Below are 15,398 nucleotides of genomic sequence, written 5' to 3'. Positions count from 1 at the left end.
GGAGTGGGTATTTTTTCCCCATAGCGTCAATCCACGATGCAGTGTAGAGTTCTACTTCAGAAGGGAACATCTCAGGTTTATGACTATAACCATGGTTCTCTGAGAAAGGTAACGAAACACTGCATCTTGGTGCATGCCTCGTGCCTGCCTGCACGTCGTCTTCAGACACAGAAGTTGATGACGTACATTGCTCTTACACTCATGGGCACTCCGGAAATGATGCCATGGACTGTCGTTGGCCAGTAAAATTGTCGCTTCAATCATGTGCTTCAGATACCATCACGCTGATGACATTCCCCATAGCGTCAATCCAAGATTCAATGTTTTGTTCCCCTACTCAGGGAACCATGATTACAATCTAAGACATTTTTTGTTGTTTTTTTGGTGGTGTGGTCCAACAGCTAAAAGCTTATTTAATTTCTGTTGTTTATAAATAGAAGGTCTGATGTTTAATATTGGTTCTTCCTCAGCATATATGTTAAGTATAATGTTGTTGCTGATTTCAAGGAAAGTTTAGTCATGTTGTGGTCACCATAGATTGATATGTCCCATGAGATATACTACATTTCTGTTGAAAGACGTGCGAGAACTTCGGCTTAGAAGATCAAGAGAAACTTGTCTGTACTTTTTTAGTTACACTCAACCCTGATCATAATACAATATTCATCCGTACTTGCACATTTTCAGAGATTCAATGCAATTTTCTAGTCTTTGGGGATGTTTGAAATTAATGATATGGAGCTTATGATGAAAATTGCAGCAGTATTTTTTTTTTTTTTTCTTAAAAAAAATGTATAGTTGCATATTTCTTTTGGCACCTCTCCTGTCCTGCAAAAAAAAGTGCTTACCATTAGATTATATTGTGATTAATATTACTAGACCCATGGTCATCTGAATAATTCAATTACCTTATTTTATAAACACACTGTTGATTGAGGGATCTTTGGCATGGAGACTCCAGCGCTCATGTAGAGGGATAGGATCATGCATAGGATCAGCTTCAAAGAAATGCCTTCATTAAAATTTTAAAGCAGTCCACACAATTCAGTTTACTGTTTGGAAAGGGGGTATTTATTTTGGAATATTCCAAAACTATACACTCAGTGAAATGACTGACTATCCCCCTTATGGAAGATGGGTGAATTGCCTGAATTTTCAGCCACCATTTTATACAAACTGTCCACAGTACAGCATTACAGTCGGTATAACGTTGTCTTTTAACAAACACATGACCTGCTGGATCAGATATGGTATTCTCAGGCATGGTGCCTTCCTTTGCAGGTGCTGTTTCCTTGGTAACCAGACGGTCTAGAAGTGAATGGTTGTTGTGAGATGTGGACAGGGAGGGGGGAGGAGTGTAAGCATCCTCCATCTTCTTTGTTCTCATTCCCACTGCTTGTGCCCTACTTTTGTCCATCGTATCAGAAACCCTCTACTCAACGCATATCTGGTTCCAATATTACTTACTTTCTTAAATGAAAGAAATAATCAGACCACTAGATTATAATGGGGTTTAATAAATAATGTTAACTTGCTTTATCTAATTAGTTTATCTCTTGTCTGCCTTTACAATATAATATAATATAATATAATATAATATAATATAATATAATATAATATAATATAATATAATATAATATAATATAGATTCCTTGAGTTGGCTAGTCATTTGTTGGGTGCACATAAATGCATTTGACATGTCTTTTGGTATCGTATGGTATAGTAATATTCAGTAAGAAAAAAAAAACACATCGTTCATCCATCACTTGACTAGCAAATGCAAAGAATCTAAGAGACTAACACCATCTTGATACTGAAAGAATGAACAGTCTTATAATATAGTATAGTATAGTATAGTATTATAGTAGATTGATAAATTACTTTGTTTCAGTGAGGCTGTTTGTTGGCCTTCCTGTCATTTGTGCTGCCTGCTTTTGTGTGTTCATGACGGAAGAGCCTCAGGTTCTTGTTATATCACAGTTAGGGAGAACTTTAGGACACAGTCACAGTCACAGTCATGTGTGAGCCACTCACGTTTTTTTTTTTTTTTTTTTTTTTTTGCAATTCTCTAATTCTTTAAAAGATAATTTCCTATGGCCTTGTATCATTAAATACATACTGTTTAAAAAGTACAACAGCTCCCTTATTGCTGTCTAATGTCTTCTGTTTGTTCTGGTTGTTCTAAACAAAAGCTGCACCATTAGACTATTTCAGGCCCTCAAAAACAAAAAATAAAAATAAAAAAAACAGCCTGTGTATTTGTCCTCTATGCCTTTCCCATGTAGCCCAGGGGAGGTGTACTCTTCAGATGTATATCTGAGGATACAGCATACAGTGAGACAAACTGTATGTTTGGGTATCACTTTATGTCTAGTCACAATGCAGAATCGGATGCTGTAATTTTTAGAGCATTCCCTTCTAAAGAGATCAGGGATAGGGTGTTACCATAGCAACTGTCGAGAGCTGCTGCCCCGCATTGGCAGCTCACTAACACTCTTTCAGTTATTTTCCTCAAGGGATAGATCTTTGAGCAGATTACCCAGCATCCACTGCAGCATATACAGCAGAGCACAGAAAGCATACAATATATATATTTTTTTTAAACCAGGAATCGCCATTTCCTCTCCTGGCATCAATGATTTAACAGTTATTGAAACACCTCCAGGAGCCAATTAAAATACAGAAACATCTAATGTCTCTGCATGGTTCCCAATTGGTCGTGCATTCAGCCTATTTGATCTGGAACAAGACTAGCCAAATGAAAAAGATGAACCAGCTGTGCCTAAATCCCTGTGGACGGTCACACATGCTTCATCATCAAACATCCCTCCATTCTTCGGTTCTCTCCCCCCTCTCTTTTTATATCTTACCAATTACACGCTTTTAATTTAGGGTCTCCTGTGCTGTCCAGAATAATGCTGAAATTAAAGACAGATACTGTGTTCACTGTGTCCTCATAATCTAAAAGCAATTGTGTCGAATTCAATCACTGCTCTGGCCATCGTGTTCCCGTTAAAGTGTTTTTTTTTCCCCATTGATCTGTAAGTCTAAATTTTAATTGATTGATTTTGGGGCTGTGCATGATCTTTACATAATCCAACCTGTCCTTAGATGGACCTCACGCAAGCGTGCAAAGGCATGTGGTTCTCCAGAGAGGTCTGGTTGAGTGTCCTGGGGTCTGGCCAGCTCTGTTAATGTAGTTTAACACTGTCTGGAACTGGGATCTGTTCGGTCTGGAGAATGCAGCATTTTGTTTGTGAGTAAATCTTTATTTGACTAATGGAGGGCTATTTGAGCAGAATTACAGATACTTAATTTAGACAATTAGAAGATAGTGATTGAATGATTGAAGTGAATGCCTTGGTATTTCATATCAGTGCTGCTAAACTATTTGTGCTACAAACCAGTATGTTTATGATTATGATAATAAATAAAAATAACAAGTTAATACATACCAGTTTGCAATTTCAAGCAGTGAAACCAACTTAAATAACTTAAATAACTGCTGGTGGCTGACACCAGAACCGTGCTGACGCTTGTTAAAAATAAAAATAATTCAGTAGTTTGTGGATATGTTATGTGATGAGTAAATGTTATACTTGTATAGGCCTGTATTAAGTTGTGTTAAGCTGTATAGGGTGTATTAAAATGTGTTGAGCTATACTAGTGTCCTTTAAGCTGTGTTTAAGTGTCTTAAGTTGTGTTTGTCATGGGTGGTTGTGTAGCGATTCTCAGCTCAAATAAAGGGAATATAATTTGAATAACTGATCATGGAGATGATCATGAATCGCCTAAAAATTAAAATATTACCCTTAACGGGAATATCTTGCCAATGTATCTGTATGGACAACTAAATACAACTGATTATAATCAGTCATCCATACAGGGAGGCAAAAATAGATCAATTTCTATATCAATAATCAATCACAAGGTGTTATATTTAACATATATATTAATATATTAATTGTCTAGAATAGATTGATTCTCAGGATAACTCTTAATGGAATTAATTTGTTATCGAATAATCTGTTTGCTCAGCAAACTGACCGCAAACTGACTTTTTTTATCAAATCTCAAGAGGAGTAATCCTTCTTATAGACTTTCAAGAAAGACTGTTTCTCTGGCCATGAAAAATAGCTTTCTCTTATAAAAGAAAATACTATTTAAAGTATCAACAATTGTAAAGCGTGTAGCTTTGATCGAACATTACAGGGACTTCGTAATATGAGCAAGAGACAGAGTCAATAAATGAATATACATGGATTTAATAAAGGAAACACTATGTATACCGGTGACTACACTTACATGGAATAAAATGTATATACAACGGTCGACGGGCCTAGGTGGAGTTAAATGTTCCATTGAGGTTGCTTAGGTCGGCAGATTGCATGCTCTTGGCTGTTCCTAGAGTAAGGCTTAAAAATAGGGGAGATCGAGCCTTTTCAGTTGCGGCCCCTAAACTATGGAATAATTTAACATTGCCTGTGAGGCAGGCCCCAACACTGTCCGCTTTTAAATCTAGTCTTAAAACATATTTATTTTCCTTGGCTTTTACTACAGTCTGAGAGCTGTGTGTTTTGTCTTCTCGTTGTCATTTTATTTGTGTTGTCTATTTTATGATTTTGGATGTATAGCACTTTGGTCAACTTCTGTTGTTTTAAATGTGCTCTAGAAATAAACTTGACTTTGACTTTGATATAACTTTCTATTGGGTTCAGACTCAGGCGATGGCTCTGACGCTGCCGTCACGGCTGGGTCTGCCTCTGTGTCTGTGTTGGGGTTCTTGGTCCATGGGGGGCTTGGCTGAAGTCTGGCTGTGCTCTGGGTTTGGAGTGGGGTTGGCATTTGTCTCCTTTACAAGTCTTTCAGTCCTAGTAAGATGGTATATGAAATCATCCGCGACGCTGCCCTCTCTTGACTCAGATTAGTCCGAGCTTGCCCACTTTAGAACGTCTTAGGTTACGACTGTAACCTATGTTCCCTGAGAACAGGAAACGAGACACTGCGTCAAGCACTATGGGGAACGTCTCAGCGTGACTGATGACTGAAACACTTTATAATCACAACAATCGCATTGGCCGGCATCAGCCATGATGTCTTTCTCTAGCGCTACCCAGAAGTATAAAAGGGGCGCCTAGAGAACGTCGTCATCCACTTCTTAGTACGGACTATGCAAGCAGGCCAGAGGCATGGCGACAAGACCCAGTCGTAACCTGAGATGTTCCCTTTCGAAAGGGAACTCGCACTGCGTCAAGCACTATGGGGAACGAACTGCCCACGCTGCCATGCTGAGGGGATGCTTCGCCAATTATAGCTGTTACAAGTACAACACATTTAACTCATAGTTAAAACCCCTTACTGCTTACACGTCAGGCTGTCGGTAGCACTATTCCCTACGGCCACTGCCCGAGCTTTATGCTAAGCGAGAAAGTAACACGAAGGACTTGACCCAGAGCCAGCTCAAGGGCATAGACACCACAACCTGACTTTAGAGGGGGGTTCCTTTAATGGAGTACGGCCCTGAGCTTATAGGCCCTAGCCTGCCACTTCCGGGGGGATCAGTGTCAACCCCCATACCAGGGAGGCTATCATGCTTAACGCTGAAGCCAACAATCTGTTTGGGTTTACATTACTCAACCACAGTCTCTATCCAGAGATGATAGCTCCTTCGCAGTGCTATGGGAAGTGGAGGCCTCAGCAGGATGACTCTGAGAGCAGAGGGGGCCTGCCACACTTATACCAATGTGGTCTAGAGCTTTTTCTCATAGTGTGAATAAAGTTTCATAGTGCAGAACTCAGGCAGTGAAGGACCTAAGAACAACTCTTCGTTAGTGAAAGAGCCCCTTTTACTACTACCTGCAAAGCTGTTTGCATGGAGGCCTCAGCAAGATTACACTCAAAAGAGAGGAGGCCTAACACATGCTAGAGGACAGCTAGCTCATCTATCTCAGTCATGGCTCATCACTTTGTGCTAAATATCATGAGAGAATTGTCAAACAATTAAGAGAGTGACCCCTTAGCTACCTCTACCTGCAGCAGAACCGGCTGCCTGCATTGGGGCTCTTAAGGCCGGAGGCCGCAGTATGATGAGTCTTGCATGAAAGGAGACCTGAAAATATCACCTTATAAACACTCTGTCAAGCTCTAGAGAGCGGAGGCCTCAATAGATAACTCTCTGGAGTGAGAGGAAGCCTAACCACGCCTCTAACCCCACAGGGAGGCTTACCTGCTACCTGTGTTTATCACTACTCCAATATTAGCCAATTTCAGATCTGGGCTACCACAGACTCAGTGAACAAAGCAACAACAGAGTCCCTATATTAATTTCACTACACCATAAGGGAACCCATCCTTGCAGGAGGGGAATGTTGGCTGAATAACCCTGTATATAAAACATATTATTTATATTCATATGTATTAAAAAGAAAACTTTTTTTTTGTTTTAACTGGAGGAGGCACCTAATGCCAACTACTCTGTCAACGGTGCTGTGAGGGAAGGAGGTGATTATCTGCCTTTGCTTGAGCCAGGACGCTCACGTCTGGCCTGAGCTGCTTCCCTGACACCCTGCTTCTTCCTCCTGGACTCGCGCCATCTCATTGACCTACTCTTGCCAGGAGAAGGGGCACGAGCGGCAACTAAGTCCCACTGGCCCCGTCTGTGATCCTCTGAACGAGACGGGCCAGGACCCCCAGGCTGTCTGTGTGTGGGCCTGGACGGGCACGTAATGCATGATCTGTATGCTGCTGAGCAGCATATGCTGCTGTATGCTGCTGCATGCTTTATGCTGCTGTATGCTGCGTATCTGTATCCTGCTGTATGCTGCTTCGCCTCCCTGAACGATTGCGGCAGCCGTCTGTTTTGTGGCCCGGAGAGCCAGGTCTGTGGTGTGGCACAACTCAGCCACTGCGCCTGGGGCTAAACCCTGATCCTGGTGCAGGTCCCTCAGCAGGTCAGCCTGGTACGCCTGCAAAACTGCCATTGTGTGCAGTGCAGCACCAGCCTGACCCGCCGCTGCGTATGCCCTGCCATTTAGACGAGATGTGGTCTGAAGAGGTCTAGATGGCAGGGTCGGAGCTCTGTGTCGATGTCTCCCCTTGCGAGAGATAGCTCACAAACGTTTCCTCAACGGGAGGCATCAACACATACCCGTGCTCTCGCATTCCTTCCACATTCGAGTAACTGGAATGCTGGAAGCGGTGAATGCGAGAAGAGTTTGGGTTCTTCCATGCCTTCATAACCTCTGCGTGGAGGTCGGGAAGGAATGGAAGGCTCACTTGGGCTGGTGGGGTGTCAGAGAGAAAGCGCTTATCAAGCCTTCCATGAGCGGCTTCCTCTCTGACACGCTCTCATGGCAATTCAAGCCTGGCAGTTGCGCGCTCCATCACTTCCACCAGCTCTGCATATGCGGGGAAGGGGGTTGGGCAGGTTCAGCCATTTCAGCATCTTCACCCCCTTCAGCCCCCTCTTGCTCATTCGGGCAAGAGCCATAAGAACACTGGCTGTTGGACCAGAGGCGAGCTCCCTCTGAGATCCCCACAATCTGAGTCTCCTCTTGGCCTCGAACCGTGGGGCAAAGAATACTGTCCCTCTTCCCTCGAGAAGAGAGACAGACGAGAACGGAGTTTTGCGCACCCGGACTCACAGTTTGCGCACCCGCCCCCTTAAGGACCGAGCTCAAGGACAGCTCTTCACCCAGACAAAGCACACATAGGTTGTGAGTGTCACCAAACCTCTCACCCGTGTCGGCACACCTCCTAAAGCGCTTGTTTTCCATAATTGTCACTCACAGTGTCAGTGAAACAGTCCGTGAAGACGAAAAAGAGGATGACATGTTCTCTAGGCGCCCCTTTTATACTTCCGGATAGCGCTAGAGAATGACGTCATGGCTGACGCCGCCAATGTGATTGTCGTGATTAGTCACCTTTATTTATATAGCACTTTTTACAACACAGATTGTTTCAAAGCAGCTTTACAGAGATAACAGGAAAATATTGTTGTAATAATATTGTTAAATATAAAATTAAATCTCCCCAAATAAGCAAGCCAAAAGCCAATGGCAACAAAGACGAAGAAAGGCGTAAATGGCGACAGTGGCAAGGAACCAAAACTCCATCAAGTGACAGAATGGAGAAAAAAACCTTGAGAGAACCCAGGCTCAGTCAGGGGGCCAGTCCTCCTTTGGCCAACGAACGAACAGTGTATGATTATGATTTAGGCAGCATTATAGGTCAGAAGACAGATTGGATCAGAACGTTTACAATATTTATCCAGTTCCATCTGGTTGGGGGTCGGAGTCATCACGCCGGTATGGAGACGAGTTTGTTGAGGTGTCCATGAGGCCTTCACAGTGTTGATGAGGCTGGCACTTCAGGGATCCGTTGTCGTCGTGTCCATACAATGGATGTTTGTAGTAGACCTCAGGATAAACAGAGAGACTAATATTAGTGTAGACACCATCCTTCTTATGATGTACCAAGTACATCAGGATTGATGGGAAGTGTTCCCGTTTCCGGGTGATCTAAACTATGTAGCCTAACATTGAATAATAGAAGTCTTTTGGGACGACAGTGGAAATGTGGCTATTGAACAATTTGGTGATGTGCAATGTATATTATGAGAAAATGAATCTATTAGGAGCCTTTAAAAAAACATGAGGGAGCACTGTAAGATGTGTTTGGCTGTGTTAAGCTGTGACATGCCATTTTATAGTGGCATTATCTGTATCCGGTTGAGATTTATATTATCACATTAGTGTAGACCCCACTTTAATGTGTACATAGATTCAGATGTTTGAGGTTGAAGCCTCCCCTTCCCCCAGCATTTGTTTTCTTCCTCCATACTGTAAACCTGAACTGAGCTACAAACACCACACACCATGAAGTAAAACATAAAATCTGGAAGTGCTTAGGGTAGGTGCATGTATATTATCATTGGAGGGACAGGAGCATAGAAAAAGAGACAGAAAGCAAGGGACAGAGAGAGAGTGGGAGAAACAAGAATGTTTAATGTGTTCCTGATCTGGTCTATAGTGGGGGATGGTCAAAAAGGGTTGGAGGAGCTGCTGGCACCAGTCACAGAGAGAATTAACACAGAAAACCTGTCATATCAACCGCAAGGAAGCTCTCCTCATACAGACAGATGGCTTGGTGAAGATTTTTTGGAACTTGGTCATCCACAAGCTTAAAGGCAGACTTTGCTTTCATTGTATATTCCAGACCTTGGTTTGCAATTTTCAAATCTAATATGTTATGCAAAATTCAGTATTTGTTTTTTGAGGTTGAATGTAAATGAATGTCAAGTCAAATGTATGTGAATAGTCCTTTTCACAATACACAGTTCCAGCTTTACAGAAAATCATGATGTTGGTGTTTCTCAATATCTCAATATCTTCATGTTGAATTAAGCAGGTTAGAGCTGGGTGATATAGTTTATACTTTGAGACTATACAAGCAATCAAGCAGCTGAGATTTGCTCTATACATTTGCTATGTGAATATACAGTATGTAAGCGGATAACGTTGGACATACTACAGTATATATTCAACTTTATATTTAGATTTGTGGAACAATTCATGTTCCATTTGATGTTAACAGCTTCCTGGTTGAAAGCATATGGCACACCATTTATCTTACACTTACACTATACGCTGTGACTTATCACTGTTTGAATCACTGTCTGGACAGTGTTGCTTCAGAAAAAAATAGCCATTTGTAAAAATTTCGTATGTGTATTTCTAGATCCAATGTTATAAATGTAATTTGTTCTATTAACCTTTATCTTAGTTTTCTCTTTAATAGTAGACAATCTGTCCGAAAGCCCCACATGAAATACATTCAGGCCTCCCTCAAGTGATCACTGATTAAATATGAAATGGGTCTAAAGTAAATTTGACAGATGATTACTTAACCTTTGGGGCATTAGCTGCCAGCAGTATGAAATGTTTCAGAGGTCATGACCCCTGACTAAACCTCAGCAATCAGAGAGGGTTTTTGGCTTGTGGGTAATTTATTTACATTCATGCAAGTGCTTCTGTGGAGGAAAATAAGGCAAACATTTATATTTCCTTCATACTTCCTTCCTGTCTGATTTTAATTTGTATAAGGGGCAAATCAAAAAAAAAAGTTTTCTTGCTGCTTCAAAGTGCTCAGTTTTTGGATTGTTATCTGGTCCTAGCTGGTTCAAATTGGCTGACAATGTTGATTAGCTGAAAGATGATGGACCTACATTAAACCTGCTAGACCATCTTGATCAAGGTGATTAGAACTGATAGGTCATGGTCATGGGTAGGTGTGTACACTGAAAAAGAAAATCTCACATTTTGATTTAAAATTAATTTGAAATATTTATTTTCCAAAAAACAAAAACATTCATTGAAAAAAATATTTATTTTAAAAGGGTCAGTAAGATATATTAATTAATCTACTACCTTTAGACTTTTTTTGTGCTTTTTTACAACTTAATTTTGTCATAAACAAAAGCTAAATTAGCTATAAAATGAGAAAGCAGAAAGTAGAATTTTCAGGATAAAACTAAAAACATTTTATAGACAGCTTTTAAATTAATGTACTTACTATAAATAATAATTTAAAAAGTTTAATGTTTATTCTGATGTCTTAAAATGTGCACTGTATTTTCAGTTATGTAACTAAAAAAAACTTTTTAGAATTAAGCGTGTCAGGTTACGCATTCAACCATGGTTCCCTGAGAAGGGGAAATGAGACACTGTGTCCCCTAGAGGACACTTAAATGAACAAAATGCTCACACTGCCATGCTGAAGAGATGAGTGCCTCATTGGCTGATTCGGGGATGCATTGGGGAATGCATTCGGCATGACTGGTGTCTGAAAACATAATGAACTTTACATCTGCCAGTGACATACTACTGTTGCGACCATAAGTATGAAAGGGGCAACTGTAGAACACGTCAACCATTTCTCTGTCTGAAGGAGATGTGCACAGGAATACCTGAAGCGTGGCAAGGAGTCGCAGTGTCTCGTTCCCCTTCTCAGGGAACCATGGTTGTATGCGTAATCTGAGATGTTCCCTTTCGAATGGAAACTCGCACTGCATCCCCTAGAGGACACTTAAATGAACAAAATGCTCACACTGCCATGCTGAAGAGATGAGTGCCTCATTGGCTGACATTAAAGTCAAAGACTCAAAGGAGTCCCCATCCCTGAGGTACACACCAGTAACTGTCATGACTAATTCCCTGCGGCAAAAGCCAGAGCTGCATACCCTATCAGAGAAAGTCCAGGGCCTGCGCACTTGCCTGCAGGGCTGAGTCAAATAAGATACTCAGCCCATGGGCAGAGATCAAAGGTTTGGTATTCCTCAGAATACTTTTAAGAGAATATCGTCACTGAATGGAGCTCTGAGAACAGAGGCCTACCATGATGCCTCTCTAAGGCAACATCTTCCCAAGGAAGCTCACAAAGAGCCTAACAGAATTGCTCTCTAGATGGAGCTTGGGGAGTGGAGGCCTCAGCAGGATAACTCTATAGCGAGAGTAACCCTAGCAACGTTCCGGTTTAAGTGCAGTAGATAAGGAGGCTCACAGAGAGCCTAGCAACTTAGCCCCTGGCTGACCTTATGGGACGGAGGCCTCAGCACTGTGTCCTAAACCTGTCAAGGAGACTATAGGGTAGTGGAAGTCTCTAACAAAATGACTCTTTATAGCGAGAGGAGGCCTAACAACGTTCCCAACCCAGGAGTACCAAGAAGGCTCAATGAGAGTCTGTAGCTCAGTACCACTGAGCAGGCGCTCAACTCTCATCCCTCAAGAGAGTCAAACCCAGGTGTAATCAATTACTGCAATCACATCGCGAAAATGCGCATTTATCCCCCTTGAGAGCGCAATGAGTTCAAACGTCAGATTTTATCACTCTGAAAGGAATCATACGAAAACAGCTACAAATGCATCACTACGAGTGCCTTCAACTCCCTCGAGAGCAAAACACACTAGTGCAAACACTAACTACTATCCCTCAGGTGAGAACAGAAAGGAAATAGCTCCTTGTCTCTTCTAGTCAGTTTCACGAATGCACATCCAGCCTCTTTGAAGAGTCGAAGGCATATCACCCAAATGCACGTCCCACATCCCTCGAGATGTTACTTACATTGAGAACTCCTCAAAATGCACGCATTCAGCTCCCTCAAGAACTAAACGCGCAAGCTCCTTACCCATACCAAAGAACTCACAGTCGTGTGTGCCCTCAGATTTCAGGAATTTCTAACAAGGAGGCACATGCATCCTGAAACACTTGGCAGAGTGTTTCTTCTTTATCCTGAAGACAAATCTGGTGCCCATTTTTATACTCATGGTCGCACCAGTAGTATGACACAAGCTGTCGCAGGCCAATGTCAAGTTCATTGTCGTGTTTTCACATGTGCTTCAGACACCATTATGCCAGAGGCATTACCCAAAATGTCCTCTAGGGGACATGGTGTGAGTTCCCATTTAAAAGGGAACCCACATTAATTTCTGTAGTCAGTAAAGCTATCTTGTGAAAATACTATTTAAACAAAATTGTTTCTTTTTTTCTTATGGAAAGTGCTATTTGCTTTTAGAGAAACTGAACAAAACAGGTTTAAACCAGGAAACATGATTAGACCCATATTAAAAATCCACTTTAAATAAATGACACCACTGTTTCACATTTTCTAGTGTACTGTACCACAGTCAATATAATGAAAGTCCTACACCCTTTCATGGCTTTAACATCTTTCTTAAAAATCAATGTTTCAGTCAAACAGTCAAAGTCAGGATTTTTAAGGACAGAATATGTCCAACTGGTATATTCAATTATAAACTTGCCAATCAGGCAATAGGTAGATTTAGGGTAGGTTAGTTTGTCACTTGTCACAAGTTTGAACTTAAAAGTCTTTACTCACTTTATAAAAGGCATTTGACCAAATGTTAAAACTGTAACAACATGTGGGACTTTTTCTATTATTTCCACTATATAGCTACTGTAGAACCAACAATAACACTAAATGTTTTAAAAACTATTGACAACCTTAAGCAGGTATGACTTAGTTTTTCAACATTGTTCTCCAAGGATTCTGCAATGTATGGTTAACTGCAAACCAACTGTATGCACTGAATTCATAATGAACTTAGAGACATGATTATGAGTGCTTTAACTTTGACCTCTGCCCTCTGACCTTCTCAGGGATTCAATCGAGTGATGATGTCATACCCAACGGCCTCCTATGACCAGCTGGTGCGGCAGGTGGAAGATCTTCGTAAGGAGAACTCTCACCTGCGCCGTGAGCTTCAGGACAACTCACACCACCTGTCCAAGCTGGAGAATGAAACCTCTGACATGAAGGTGAGTGAAGCTCAGAATATCACTAAATTATTAAACTGACAGCCTTGACTCCACAAGGGGGCTTGGTCTGACCAATTATGAACATGGCCTGTAAACTTGAGTCAGGCCCGATACTAGAGCTTTGATTCCGGACGTGTTGGATCTGCTTCTGAATTTACAGATCATAAAACTGAAACTGTTACACAGCGTCAGGGTAATGTTTGAGAATGATGCACACAATGGTGCAGTTTGTGTGGACCGTTAGTTACATTAAACAAAATAATAACTAAGCAATTTTCAAAAGTTTCCAAGCAGGTTTGCTATAAACTCTCCACTGCTCTTATCTTTTTATTACTTGGCCAAACTAGTCAATTTTCTTGTAAAATGCTTATTACAGGTTTATTATACAGTAGTCATCTGGCATAAGTTGACATTTTCAATTGTTTAAACAAAAAGCTGTATTTTCAAAGCACCACACAGCAACATAGTTACTATTTTCAAAGCCAACCTAAGAATGGCTAAATTAGTTGTTTTTGCAAATTAAAATGGGGTAGAAAAAGTTTAATTTGACTTATTTAGTCCTATATATATATATATATATATATATATATATATATATATATATATATATATATATATATATATATATATATATATATATGTATATATATGTATGTATGCATATATATACATAGACACACAGTGCCTAGCATAAGTGAACACACCCATGCTAATGTTGACTAAAAAGAGGAATAAAAAATCATCTTTTGGAAATGGATCTTAATGCCTTAATTTAAATAATGAGGAAAAATCCAACCTTTAAGGACACCAATTTTCTTTGTGAATGAATAATGCATCATAAATAAATGAATGTTCTTCCTTAAAATACAGGTTGCGTAAGTCAGGACACCCCTATGTTAAATTCCCATAGAGGCAGGCAGATTTTTATTTTTAAAGGCCAGTTATTTTATGGATCCAGAATACTATCCATCCTGATAAAGTTCCCTTGGCCTTTGGAATTAAAATATATCCACATCATCACATACCCTTCACCATACTTAAAGATTGGCATGGTGTTTTTTCAGTTAGGCTAATAGCTGGTTTGATTTGCATTGAGAGATGATCTTATGGAAAGTGGCCCATACCTACCTACCTACCTGTGTATCCTGTGAGTTTATTGTGAGCCATTGTGCTTGTTTTGTTTTCCTTCATTGTGACCATTGGAAGCTTTGCTTCTAGTTTATTAGTTTGTACTTTGTTTTTTGATCATTCTAAAAGTAAAAGCTACTTGGAGTTTATGCTGCTCGTCTCCTTGAGATTTTTGTTACTCGTCTGCACTTGTGTATCAAAATCCACAACCTAGTGAGAGTTAGCTCATGATTGTTAGCGTTAGCGACCCTATGATTGTGCCATTGAATTGTGGCGAGGATCTTGCCCTACAAGAGGTAGGATTTTCTTGTTGAGAGGTCGGCAATGGATGGGTACATTCAGAAGGCACTAGAGAATAGATTTATTCAGCCTTCCACGTCACCGGCAGGGGCTGGCTTCTTTTTCGTGGGTATGAAGGATGAAGGTCTTAGCCCATGCATTGAGTATCGTGGCCTAAACAACATCACAGTAAAGGACCGATATCCACTGCAACTTATGGCTACAGCCTTCGAACTCCTCCAGGGCGCTACCCTCTTCACTAAATTGGACCTCTGGAACGCGTACCATCTGGTGAGAATTCGGGAGGGGGATGAATGGAAGATGGCTTTCAACATCCCTACTGGGCTTTACGAATATCAGGTGATGCCCTTCGGGCTAGCAAATGCCTCGGGCGTCTTCCAAGCCCTTATCGATGATGTCGTGAGAGAGATGTTGAACCATTGTGTCTTTGTATATCTCTATGATATCTTAATATTTTCCCAGAGTTACAAAGACCATGTTCAACGTGTCCGGCAGGTTCTGTCTTGTCTGCTCTTGAACAACCTCTTTTTCAAGCTAGAGAAAAGTGAGTTTCATGTCACTACTGTCTCTTTCATGGGTTTCATCCTTTCATGTGGCAGTGTACAGATGGATCCCAGCAAGGTTCATGCGGTCCT

At 41.0% G+C, this 15,398-nt stretch overlaps 1 protein-coding gene across 3 annotated transcripts in view; it reads left to right on the top strand.

Moving 5' to 3' along the window:
• Positions 1-15,398, top strand: part of apc2 (APC regulator of WNT signaling pathway 2) — a 57,875-nt gene that overhangs the window by 2,881 nt on the left and 39,596 nt on the right. For 2 of the 3 annotated variants that reach the window (XM_077202770.1, XM_077202771.1), the window contains one exon: positions 13,177-13,335. In XM_077202770.1, the coding sequence (XP_077058885.1) occupies positions 13,192-13,335 (144 nt within the window). In that variant the 5' untranslated portion in view covers positions 13,177-13,191. Of the gene's footprint in view, positions 1-1,931; positions 3,257-13,176; positions 13,336-15,398 lie in introns of those variants that run through there. The other variant, XM_077202772.1, reaches the window with a different exon arrangement.

This window comes from Siphateles boraxobius, unplaced genomic scaffold (assembly GCF_051911475.1).
Source record: "Siphateles boraxobius isolate OS27281-9 unplaced genomic scaffold, OSU_SipBor_1 5, whole genome shotgun sequence".
Classification (NCBI taxonomy): Eukaryota; Metazoa; Chordata; class Actinopteri; order Cypriniformes; family Leuciscidae; genus Siphateles; species Siphateles boraxobius.
Note: the sequence above shows the minus strand (reverse complement) of the source record. Positions and strands in the feature narration are given on the sequence as shown.